At 37.0% G+C, this 13,547-nt stretch overlaps 1 protein-coding gene across 1 annotated transcript; it reads right to left on the bottom strand.

The window, feature by feature from the left end:
* Window positions 1–2,221: 2,221 nt before the first annotated feature.
* LOC117947321 (protein-glutamine gamma-glutamyltransferase 2-like) lies at window positions 2,222–11,532 on the bottom strand. The gene is made up of 15 exons (XM_034876140.1): window positions 11,404–11,532; window positions 10,456–10,641; window positions 10,072–10,305; window positions 9,710–9,828; window positions 9,334–9,462; window positions 8,114–8,285; window positions 7,559–7,691; window positions 7,295–7,398; window positions 5,902–5,990; window positions 5,440–5,599; window positions 4,933–5,021; window positions 3,997–4,180; window positions 3,693–3,853; window positions 3,272–3,408; window positions 2,222–2,864 (listed from the first exon to the last, which is right to left on the bottom strand). Exons 1-15 carry the CDS (start codon window positions 11,411–11,413, stop codon window positions 2,717–2,719), a joined length of 2,055 nt encoding a protein of 684 aa, XP_034732031.1. The 5' UTR covers window positions 11,414–11,532; the 3' UTR covers window positions 2,222–2,716.
* Between the last annotated feature and the right edge of the window lie 2,015 nt (window positions 11,533–13,547).

Genomic DNA, 13,547 nt, shown 5'->3' on the forward strand with positions numbered 1-13,547 from the left:
CTATACCATGGCTTTTTATCACTTTTTTCAACATACTGTACAATGACTTATATAACATATTTCTTTCTATATAGTATAGTAAGACTTATCAACATACTAAAACTTTTTTGACATACTGTACTATGACTTAAACATTCTATAATACGGCTTTTTTGACATACCATACTATGACATTTTACCACTTTTTTTCAATGTACTAAACTTTGTCTTTTTTCACTTTTTATGTGAATTGCCAGATGCTTGTTCGCTAGTTATCTGACCAACAATCAATTAAATTCAACAATCTTTGCGCAGCGCTGCTTTCTGCTCCTTTAATACTAAAGACTAAATGAAGCCCAAGCACAAAGAACATTCCTTCACACAGCACATGTTTTTCTTATGGTCATCATTCATCAGTGGTTTGCCTGTGCCATTGGATTTAACATAACAGTTTATTTTACATACAGAAATGTCAGAAATAATGGAATCAATCGCTTCTGATTGAGTATGTTCTTGTGGCAACGTAACACAAGTCAATTACTTCAAATTTGAGTCTTACAATATGAAAGTGCATGAATAAGACAATACAACAAGTGTACAATAAATGTGTAAAAATAGGTATTCTTTTTGCTGTTTTTGATGTTCTGTATTGTTGAAAATTATGAAGAATTTCCATTTTTGTTTGTATTTTCCAAGGGTGTTGTAGATTGTTTATTTTAGATACTGTAAGACCTGAGATACATGTGACAGATGTACAGTATCTGAACCATCATGAATAATATATGTATTATTTTACTATTTATAAAGCGACCCTTAAAGTTGACCCATTTTGGATCCCAACCCCACCTAAAAACAATGGCCCTCCTCCTCAGTCAGCAACGCTTTGAGATACCTACACTTAATAATAACATCACAATAAGGACACTGAGAAAAGCAAATAACCTCTTAGCTGACACAAATCACACAAAACAAAAAAGATGATCTTACCTTTAAGCAGATTTGCAACCCCACCTGTTGTCTTTGTCTTCATCAGTTTCCCATTCTGTTGTGTTGTCCTTGGTTGTCACGTTGTGTTCCACTGTAAACAGTGTAGATTTCAACAAAGAAACAAACAACCTTTTAGAAAAAATATTGCATCTGCAACAGCTGCCACTTTAACTAAAAGGGAGTTTTGTGTCTTGATGGAAACATTTGATTTACAGTATTAATACCAATGCAAACCAATGCAAATGTAGAAATAAAAACAAATTGTCAATTTTTCACATGAACTACTCTACTTGATCTGAAAGCATTTTGGGCAGACAGACAGACAGACAGACAGAAAAGTTACATAAATGCATACATACATACATGCATACATATTAGTGCTGTCAACGATTCAAATATTTAATCACAATTAATCGCATTAATGTCATAGTTAACTAGCAATTAATCACACATTTTGATCTATTCTGAACATCCCTTGATTTCTTTTTGTCCCATAACTTTTTCTCATTTTAATGTTCTTATCAACATGGAAATGTGTATTGGCTTGCTTTGTACAAACGTTTTTTTATAGAAAACAACATTGGCATATACTGTATACATACTTAAATACTTTATTCATTCCTGCGGGGAAATTTAAGTATCCAGTACCTCACACCCAAACACACACATTTCCAACAGTTTCCCATGATAAATTAAATGCAAAATTTCTTTACATGTACACAAACACCACAAGACAACAAATTACACCATTTTCTTTTAGTAAATTTGATCCAAAGTTAGCAGATTTGATCATTTTCTTCATCAATACCAATAAAAAATGCTTTCCTAGAAGTGAGAGGAAGCGCTGCTCCCTTTAACAAACAATTGATTTACTCACAGCTTTGGCATTTACATTTAAATGTAAAGAAATCAAAAGCAGTTCCAGTACCAGTTCCACAGATCACAAACCATAACCACTCTAAACTCAGATATGCACTGACTTCACTTCACAGACTACCCCTGCCCCCAGACTTTCTTCTTCCCACCTACTGTGCAATACTTAATATATAATACTTTAGAAAACACTGAAATACTGTGTAATTTCATTGCTGTACAATATTTAAATATATTTATCACTTGACAACTGGAAATTCTGTGAAATTTCATTACTGTGCAATATTTAATAATTACATTTCATAACTGTGCAATATTTAACATGTAATGCTTTTGATTCACCAATAATTGTGCAAATTGATAACTGTTTAATATTATTTTCATAATGCGTATACAAACCATACTTATCTTTTTCTAACTATTTTATATATGTACAGTAAACACTGTAGTTGTCTCTGGAACTGTGCCCCTCCCCCACTTAATAACATTTATTATCATCATTAATAATGGTTTTCTAGCCTACTAAAGAGGCACTGGAACGGTAAGTCAAGACAAAAATCATATTTTTGTGGAAATTATATTAGTATGGTACATTCAAAAATAATATATGGATAAAAATAATAAGAAAAAAAAGCTTCAAGCCACTACGAGCAGCCTTGTAATCTTCACGTTCTGTAGTCCCATTAAACCATTTTAAAACTATCAACCTGCTAGGGACTGCAGATGACAGTTAGCCTTCATGGCTAAATGTGGCACATTTACATGTTGGACTCTGTTCAATCTATGTTGATTAATGTGTGTTGTCCCTTTTAAATAATTAAATCTAATAAACAACAACAAAATAAAAAGCAATCTGGTGATAGACTTGTGTACGGGCTCATTCCTTTACAACAACATTGCTGAAGCCCTTGATGTTCTTCAGTTTGTTGCTGTCAAAGTTCACCAACAGCACCCTGGAGCCGGCACTGGTAGGACTAAACTCAACCCTGGCCTTGGCTTTCTGTTCTGGGTCCACAGTTCCAATCCTGCAAAAGTCATACACAATACACAATGAGCACCACCAAAAATCCAAAATGAGTTTCCTGTTTTCTACCACTTGTGTTCTTGTTTAAACAGCTCAGGAAAAACATTTGAAATTGTACAAATGACATATTAGCTTTTAAAATGTTCTTCTTGTAACTTCTTGTAATCACAGAACGGCATCTCATACAGTACTTAGAGCAAGTAAGTAAGTACTTTTTTTTTTACTGAAATGTAAATCGTTCTGTGATCTTGGATGCATTTGTGTTTTTGTTAAGACTTCAAACAACATTTTGTACATCAAACTGCAAATAAACTGTAATAGGAATTGGATGACACAAGAAAAAACCATAAAGTACTGTATATAGAAATGTTAAAAGAAATTCCAACAGTTGGAATGGAGTTGACATACCTCGCTGTTATGGGTTTGCCGTTAGTGAGGCCGACCCCCTCTACAGTGAAGCTGCAGTCCTGCAGCGTCTTTGGTAAGGGGTTCCACAAGGTCAGCTCTGCTGTCACAGACTGATTTACTTTGGCTTCTCCCAGCAGCTGCAGAGAAGTGTTCAGATAAATCCATTCATTCCTCATTCAATAATATACAACTGAAGAATATTATTAGACAGTTTTATAGGCTATTAAAAAGACAAAAAGTTGAAAGGTTTTACTTGGTTTTAAAATGCAAACGGCTGTGCTTTGAGCTCATTTACTCTGCCATCTTACTTTGTTGTGTTTAGGTGAGGATGTAAAATTATGTATTTATTTGGTATTTCTAAAATGTTACACTAGAGAGCTTTTTTATTGCTCATGCATACATTTCTTTCTTTCACTCATACCTTGATCTCTATTTCTGGCTCATCCAGTACAATGGTCTTCTCAGCCTTATGGTATTCTACAACCTGCTTGTCGATGGCGATGGCTGACAGCTTGATTAACCTGTCAGAGGTAATCACTGATCCATAACGGTCATAATCCAGTCTGAGAAAAAGGTGCCTTTCTGAAAAATAACATACATAATGATCATACTAAATACGGTTATTAAAACTATTAACTATTGCAATTTAGCACAAGAATGGGATTTGGGATATATACATAAATAAAATGGTGGTGTAAAGCGTTTGCACTAATATTGTAGCTAACCTTCTCCAGATGGTACCTCCACTTTTCCTGAAACAAATCCGCAGCTGTTCCCTAGTTTTCCATTGTAGCTGACAGCTTCAGCGAAGAACAGGAAGGTGCAGGTCCTTGCCTCCACGCAGTTATTAGTGAGGACAGCGTACACCTCAAAGTCCGAGCCAACACTCATGTTTTTAGCCAGTTTGATCTAAAATGAGAATTATAAGATAATTTGATTAATTAAAGGCATGGACTATACAATAATATGAATGCATTTTTCCGTTTTTAATTATAAGCAGGTAGTTCTTTAGCATGTTGAAAAGGATGATCCTGGGATCTTTGGAACAGAACATGCTGATTCATTTCTTTATGGTCAAATGAACTTCCAGCATAGTCATATCAATTAAACTTAAATTAGGTTTCCATCTAACCACCCATCTATTCATCTGTCTGCCTAAAGGGGACACTTAATGAAGCTTGTTTTCATATTAGGTTACATGCAATTGTCATCTAACAACCAGATGTGCATTGTATTTCTGTCATAGCAATCTTGGTCTCTTCCAACTTGTGACTGGTGTTCCTCCTTCTTGGCACAGTTTGCCTATGTGGAGCTGTAATGCTGTCTCGTGATGCTTTGTAAACTCTGATCATCAATCAATAAAACATGAATTACGTTAACATGCACATCATATTGTGTTTTTTGCCCTTATTCCGCAAATGACGATATTCCGACTAAGCTGTTTACATGACCTGTGTCAAATTTGGAATATTGTCATATTTGGAAAACTAGTGAAATATTGGTGTGCATGTAAACACACTCATTGTGTCCATTGTCAGAGCTCTTTCATAACTAGATCTGACCTATCTATGCAGTAACCTTTAAATCAAGTTACTTCAGAGTTCTTTTCTACAATGTGTTTTTACAGTATTTGCTCAACCACCTGTATTTTATGAACACACCTTGAGAGCGAGTCCCGGCTCTTCTCCTAGTTGCTGTAGCTTGTTGTGGTGTTGAGCCTTTTCATACACCTGCCTCTCCTCCTTTGAGCCTGAAAACCATCAGAATCAAGCCAAATGCAACAGCCTTGGTTAGGCTCCTATGTAAAATAAACAGGTAATCTCTTTTAAAACTATCATCACAGATTGGATAGACATAGAGCTGTGAAACAAGATAAAGTATGGGGCAACGCCTGCGAGCTAGTTTAGGCAGCCAACTCGAGCTGCACCACTGCACACACACGTGACATGCCTCATTCCCCGTATCATTTACAAAAACAGAACCCCTCAATCTGGCGGTCTCTTTGAGCTACACAATTTGTTCATCTCTTACTTGTCAATGCTCATACTGCCCTGCCCCTATATCACAATACAGTATCACAATAATTGGACAATGTTTTAATCAAAACATTGAAGATGCATTTAGGATCCATTTTAGTGTGTGTCTGTGCACATGTGACTCTGCAGTACCTTCCGGATACTTGTAATGGTGTGTAATGTCATTTCTCTCATCTGAGCCCACAGCTTTGGTGCTGATGAAGCGTCCAACACAGTTGGAGTCAGTTGAATCCCTGAACTTGACAGTCTCTCCATTTGACAAGCGCACCAAATCCACAACATCTGCATTCACCTGAGTCCAAACATGTCATGAGATGACATGAAATAAAACTGATTGACATCACAATCCACATTCATTAACACAGTTTTACAATTTTTGACAAGCACTTGACACAACCTCTAAAACAGGAGGAAATATTTTGATATTCACATATTGTTGTGTGTTACATTCCATTTGATGAAAACTGAAGCAGTATCTCTTATCTGAAGTCATAAGTTTTTACACAGATTTCCTCCCTGAAGAATGAAGAATGAATAATTTTCTTTGTGTTTCTCTTTAAAATGTAACACTAAAAAGTTTAAACAAAAACTCACCTCAGCAAAAATAAAGGGAGTATCATACTTCTTGGTTAGATCACCTTCCCTGATGGCCTTAAGAGAGGACGGTCCGCAACAGAAAACACCTGACATCATCACATACCCACAGAAAGACAGGGTTTACTTCAGCAAGTGTAACATATTTAATGCCATGCAAGTTGTTCAAGTGGCAAAATACATTAAAATACAATGGGGCTTGAAAGTTTGGGCACCCTGCAGAGTTTATAGTGTGAACTGACCGCCTTGGCAACTATCCCAGCTTGTAAACGCTTCTTGTAGCCAGCCAAGAGTCTTTCAAATCTTGTTTGAGGTATCTCCGCCCATATGCCTTAACAAAGTCTTCCAGTTCTTTGAGATTTCTCGGCTGTCTGTCACACACTGCTCTTTTAAGGTCTATCCATAGATTTTCAGTTATGTTGAGGTCAGGAGATTGTGAAGGCCATGGCAAAACCTTCCTTTGGTAAGGGGTTCCACAAGGTCAGCTCTGCTGTCACAGACACCAGTTTATAGCATGCACCGGCCCCTTCCAAAGGGGCCGGTCTATGCTATAAACTCTAAAGGGGGCCCAAACTTTTGCAGACGCAATTTCATTGTTTTTTTTCTGTTATTTTGAAAGAGTAAATGATGGAAACAAAATCTTACTTTTAGTGACATATAATACAAATGCCTAATCTGTCATTTGATGCCTTTTCATTTGATGATTTTTCCATCTTTTCTTGGCTTCTTTGTGCACATTAATACAAATCTTTACCTGGGGTGTCCAAACTTTCAAACCCCACTGTAAGCCACTCATGCAAGATATGTTTGGTTACATTCAAAAAGAATGGGCCGGTTGTTGCTTTACAGTCAGTAGTACAAAACAGAGGAGTGACCAAAATATAACACCTAACAGCACCTAACCAGATTTGATACAAGTGACATGCACAGTAACAGGTCTGAAGTCTCTAAAAATGTCAAATCATCTGTGTCAGGTGGATTGGCAAAAACAAAACTGTTTTTGGGGATGTGTGGTTTATACTTTGTATCTCTTTTTTCTTACTGTGTCAACAAGAAATACCTCAAGATAAGTCATGTGCACACACACAAGCTGTCTGGTGGGACACAACCATGCTTAAAACATGTGATTTCTGGCTAAAGCTGAACTGAGCACCATGGTTAAATATTGTGACTTGGCATGCAACTGCTTATGACGCATCTTTGTGCCAATTTTGATAGAGTTACAGTTAGAGTTAATTCTCATGAAGTGTTTACCTTATATGGTCTTTGTTCTGAAACTAGTCTGCCAAGGCAGCATGGAAACTTTTAATTCAGTCCTACATACAGGACATTCTCTTTGAAAACTTTTTGAATGGTTTTGGGAAAACACCCGGACATTAAAATCAAAGTTTACCTTCACTTTTCTCCTGTGGGGTTGGGTCACTGGCTTGCCACCCATCGAACTCTTGCCCCAAATCAGGACGAGTCATCCAGCTGTCCACCCAAACGTGGAAGTTCCTGGTAAAAAGTCAAATACAGAAACACACATACAGAAATGTTCAGATTAATAATGGAAGATAAAGAAAGAAATAATAAAAAAAGATGTATTAAAAGTCACAGTTGTGTTAATGGATTTAGTGTAGACTACAACAACCTAATCACTAGCACAGAGACTCACCATATCGAATCAGCATGAGACATTCTTTTTCCGTCTTCATCATACAACTTTTCTATCATCAGGTTGGCGTTGGTATCGTGAGCCGATTGAAAGTTAGTAACCACTCGACATGGGATGCCCAGGGCCCGGGACACTGGAGGAGGAAGGAGTGCCACGCTTCATCACACCAGTTTACTAAAGCACATGCTAGAGATAGCAACTGTCATCAAAGACTTGTGGGGTCTTCAAAGCCATGAGATTAGATTCCAAATTTAGGGTATTATTAAGAAAGGTTGAATTGTGTGGCGGTGGAGGTGGACTACAGAATGTAACTGGGATTAAACAGATGAGTGTGTTTTAGGAGAGAAATCATTTTGTATCCTTTTAGAAAATATTTCTTTATTGGTTACGATGAATGATGGCATGCAGTTAACTTTAATGCATGCAAAAATGCCTTTTTCTGTTATTATGTCAACATGACATGGGAATATCAGCTTTGTTAAACACAATAACTGATTTTCTAAATCCACAGACAGTCAAACCAAGACTTTCATGCACTCTCTGCTGTGCTCCAACCTGTGCATGCAAGAGCAGCAAAGACCCAACACTGGCCGTAGCGGACAGGGCCACTTTCTGCCCACTGGTGCAATATGTCCCCACTGCCGATCCAAGTTCCTGGATGAACCCCATCTAAAACCTCTCCCCAGTTTCCAACCAGCACACCTTCATCATCATCATTACTGTTGATCTGTGGGCACAGACAGAAGGAGAAACAAGATAGAAAAAGAGAGAGAGAGAGAGAGAGAGACAGAGAGAGAGAGAGAGAGAGAGAGAGAGAGAGAGCATAAAGTGAGAGCATAAAGAAAGAGCCTGAAATGAATGGGAATTTAAACGTATAATGGTAAAAATATTCACAATGTAATATCCATTGACCTATGACTTGAATCAGGTTATTTTCAAATTGATCACTGTTGATGAGCTCATTTACATTACAAGTGTTTTCAGGTCTTTCATTGGAAAAGTCTCCAAAATTAACAATCTTGACAGCAACACTGATTTATTTGGGACAAATAAATCTTAAATAAACAAACCTTACCAAGCTCACAGAGGCCTTAAACAAATTTAAGAAAAACTTGTGAATAGAAATACAACAACATGATAGGGAAAAAAACAGCTTTTGAAAAATAGATTTTCTCCAAACATCCAACAGCATTAGACAGAGATCTAGCCTGGCCAGATTGCGAATTCAAACATAAATTTCCCTGATCGATTCAGATGGAAGGGACACAGGGCTGGAAAGACTTGAAAGATGTAAATTAGTAGTATTAGTAGTAGTAAATAGCTAAGAGCACAGGGTTGTCAAGGCATAGAAGTGTGTTCATAAATAGTGTTTACATTTAAGGAAAGAAGGTAAAAAATTATAATTATAATTTTACACAATGTTAGCTTTGCATGAGTGAATCCTTAATATGTTATATAACCTATGCACAGTATAGTGCATGATCCTGTCATGGTTTATCTTGGAACAAGCCTGGTACTGATTTATTTTAAAGTGAAAACTACTGGACGAGTAAAAATAGCCCTGGATTTCTCATTCAGGTTTTTTGACTTGCCGCAGGAAAACACACACTTGCATTTATATAGTTACTGCTCTTTGCCACCTGCCCTCCTGCAGAATAATATAACACTCAGAATATAATTATACAGAATGTAAAGGAGCTGACAGAGGGGCCTGCATCCACAGGCTGGTAAAAATAGCATCTAAATGGCTTACTTAAGCCTGGACACAGACCTACCATAGCACTCAGCACCCTGGTCACATAGATGGGATTTCTCCTGCTAGAGTAGTCCTTATCAGCATCAAAGATACATTTCGGGTTTTTATCCAGGATCTTCAGACAGATATCCAGTACTCCTGGTTCAAACTACAGACAGACAAACCGCAGAGACAAAAGGTTATTACTGGGGCAGCATGTAAGGATTTGCTTCAGCTATAATTTTATTTACTGAGTATACTTCATGGAATTAAATCAAATAGTTGACAAATGTAACTTAGTATTAAAATAGTGTCATGTTTATTGCTATTTTTTGTCACAGTGAAGTACTTACAGTACATATTATACATTTTTCTGTGTACAGTTTACTGAACTGAACAATTGAAGTTATGTGTACCTGCCCAAAGTTCCAGGGTTTCCCTTTGATTCGTTTGTATGTTCCTCTGTAGATTTGCCCATGTTGTGCTAAAACATACTCTTGCCTCTTCATCTCACTGCGCATGTAGACAGCATCTCCTGTGAGTCAGTACAGACAGAGAATCAACACATTTCGACCAGCATGATTGCATTCAATATAACATTCAAAATCTAACAACATATGCATGCTTTACAGCTACAGATGGTTTAACTTACATTTAGTTGTGCAAATAATGTTAACACGATGGTCATTAAAAAAAGTAAATACAAGCTGCAAGTGGAGCACAGAACATTAATAAGTTCTCATGTACAATTTAGAGAGAAAACACGTAATGTACTCACTGGAGCACCAAGCATTAAAAAGCAGGGTGAACTGTCCTAAACTGGTCCTCTGCCCCCCCTGGTCCAGAGTCAGAGAATAGACGCCTATGGGGGCATTGGGTGAGGAACTGATAGATACAGACACTGTGTTTCCAGACGGATCATTAGTGGCAGTTGCGCTCCACTCATTGCCCACTTTGGAGTCACTTAGACCAAAAGAAACCTTTGTGCCTGATTCTGTTCTGGGTTCTGGACCTGAAAACACAGAGAAATAGATAATTTCTGATTACAAATTCACACATTATCATTTGTGCATACATATGGAACTCCCTCCAAATATGTCTTTCTCGCACACGTACTGTACATAAACATGTAAATGTTATCACTGGGACACAAGAAGCTTACCAGTCTCAACAATGAGTGTGAAGCTTTTTCCACTTGGTTTTAACTCGTTTCTGCCAGGTTTCAGATGTAAAAGGATATTGAAGGGCTGTCCCCTTCTCACAATCAAACGCTCCTTTCCATATTGCTCTGTATGATGGCTGCTGCTGTTGCGCACAATGTCAAGATCACAGCGCTCAATATCCAAGTCTGTGTGTAGAGAATGTACACGTATAGTTAGTATGAGCAGTATTCAGGGGTTAGCCAGCCAGAGCCTAACCCCTGAATGCTGCTCTGATCTTAACTATGCACATTTTTATTTTTTATCATGACTTCCTGTTGATGAAGCTGTTTGCCCTTACTGCACAAATTATTTACAATAATATGATGACTATTATTTGTTGTACAAAGGCAGTGTGCAAAATTTGTTGGCTCGTAGAAGTCTGTGGATGTAATATGAGTGCGTCTATGTAGAGTGGTACATTATGTGTCTGTGTACTGTGTATGTATGCATGTGGTGTTGAATTTCTAGCATATACCGTTTATGTATGTGTCCAAGATAAATTTTCCCTGGGACAATAAAATCTATAATATCTTATCTTATCTTATGGAGACTCCTTTTCAGTTTTCAGTTAGAAATTCAACACACGTCAACAACTAAATCTATGAAAATTAACCTTGATGACTTTATCTAAATTTGATCGCCCCCATAGTTTCTCCAGATGAGAAATCTCAAGAAATCATTAAATGGACTGTTCTTACTAGCAAGAAATTCTTCAACAAATACAGTGTAAAAGTCACTCCCCAATTCTGCACATTACATTTTACACTTGACACCCAATCTGATTCTAGTTCAAGAGAGTTTAACTCTGTAGTCAAGTATAGAGAGAAACTGCACCCTCAGTTGTAGATAATACACTAGTATTAACATTAGAATTTCTTTATGAGACTAAAGGTTTTCTTACTCCTTACCTTGACTCATGTCTGCAGTGAAGTGCTTGTCCCTCGGCTTTGGTGTTGAAAGTGACACTTTATACCTGCAGCCTGTGCCTATTTGTTAACGGGTCCTGCAGTGTTACATGCCTATTTGTGGCATGTGAAACCTGTAGTAGACGCCCCAAAATGTGTTGCATCCTTAATTCTGTTTTTAGACTCACAACATTCCTTCCCTTTTCATCTTCAATTTGACCCTAGCCTTTAAAGCCACTGTGAAATATGTCTGCTTCAAACAAAAGTTTAAAAACTCAAACAGAAGACAATCAAGTTACTAATACGGGCCCAAGTCAACAAATTACCGGTGACGGACAAGTTGGAGTTTTTTAAAATCTTGTGCGTGTAACATAATTCATCAAACACATCTACATGTACCTAGAATCTACATATTTTTTTATTGTACATAACAAATAAAATCAACAACCAAAGGTTTATCATAAATTATTTATGCCATTTTCTGTAGCTGCAAATTGATATGACTCAACATAAACAAACTGTTTTTGTTAAAACAAACTGTTAAACATTCACATCCAACTGAACAGTTTTCTCTTGCAAGGCAGTCAAATACCTCACACAGTTTTCTCAGGCCACATTACAAGACTATTACTTTTACATTTTGTTTACAAGTGTTGAGGGAAATGAAAATATTGTGTACAGTTAGCGATGTAACTGAGTGGAACAGAGCATTCACCACAAAAAGGCTCTGCAGACAATGTCCACAACTAGGCTATAGGGCTTAGATTCAATTGAAAATAAAAAATAAGATGAATATCCATGAATATGGATATCCGTAATCAAGCAAATAAAAAATAAGCGAGCCGACGGTGCAATTTGAATATCGTGACAAAAGTGTAAACGGTAATGATACATACAGTAAATTATATTGTCTGAAACTTAAGTAACCACCTTTTTCTTTCATACCATTTTCCCCTCTTCATATTTGCAGCAGCTGGACAAAGAAGTAGGTTAGCCTACTCTTTGACTTTGATTTTGATTTCAAGATGAGGGGAGAACATTTCTCTTTGATTTCATTAAAAGTAAAGTTGGGCCGTACTGCTTTGCTGTTGGCTTTACAACTCAGACAGAGAAAAAAAGAGAGAGAGAGATTTGCTTTGCCCAGTAGTTGCTCTAAACTGCAGGTTTGTAAACGAAAAACACTTGGTTTTGGCAGGCAGGTTTGCATGGGTCGCAAAGCCGAGATGATCGAGCAGGGTAACCACATTCAAACACACAGCAGACCTAGGTATAACACTTATTGAGCCATTGGTGTAAACAGGGTAGTGAGGCCGCACAAGGCTTACGAAATTTACTGGAGGACGTTTTATATAGGTAATGAAACTGAAACACAAAATAAAGAACAAAAAAACTGATTTTAACTGCAGGGGGGAATTCAGTACCAAACTAAAACACACAGAGAAATAAAAACCTTTTCCAATAAGTGTCTAGATGTCCTTCTGAGAAATCATTCTGTCTGCGGAATAGGGAAGCGAAGCAGGGTCACATGCCGTACAGTCTGTCTGGTCAGAGTTCAGAGGGAAGAAACCACACAAAACCAATCTTATAATGAATCTTAAAAAAAGAACAGAAACAGAAAGACAACCGTACTGACCCAACATTTAAATAAGCAAACAATTAAATTAACAAAAGAAAAAGGCCAAGAGGAAAACATGTAGGCAATTAAAAACAGGGATCTGCCATGTCATAAAAAGTTAGTGGCTTTTAAATAAAATAACCAGAAGTTGAGATTATAACCTCAGTTATTCAAAATCCTGTCCTGCTTTGTATTCTTTACATTTTGCACATACAATGAAGAAAAACCACAGAACTTACAAAAAAAAGTCACCTTTCATCAACAACTTATTAAGAAAACAATCTAATTGTTTTTGTAATCATTTTCACAAGAGTGTAGCTGGAACATTGATCGGTATTGACCCTTAATAACATTAAGTGGTGTGCGCCTGGAAGCTTGTAGTCATACACAATACAGTGGGGCTCAAAAGTGTGGGCACCCCATGTAAAAATGTGTATAAATGTGCATTAAGAAGCCAAGAAAAGATAGAAAAATCTACAAGAGGCATCTAATGACAGATTAGACATTTGTATAATATGTCACAAAAAGTTAG

The sequence above is a fragment of the Etheostoma cragini genome, chromosome 7 (genome assembly GCF_013103735.1).
Source record: "Etheostoma cragini isolate CJK2018 chromosome 7, CSU_Ecrag_1.0, whole genome shotgun sequence".
In the NCBI taxonomy this organism is placed as follows: Eukaryota; Metazoa; Chordata; class Actinopteri; order Perciformes; family Percidae; genus Etheostoma; species Etheostoma cragini.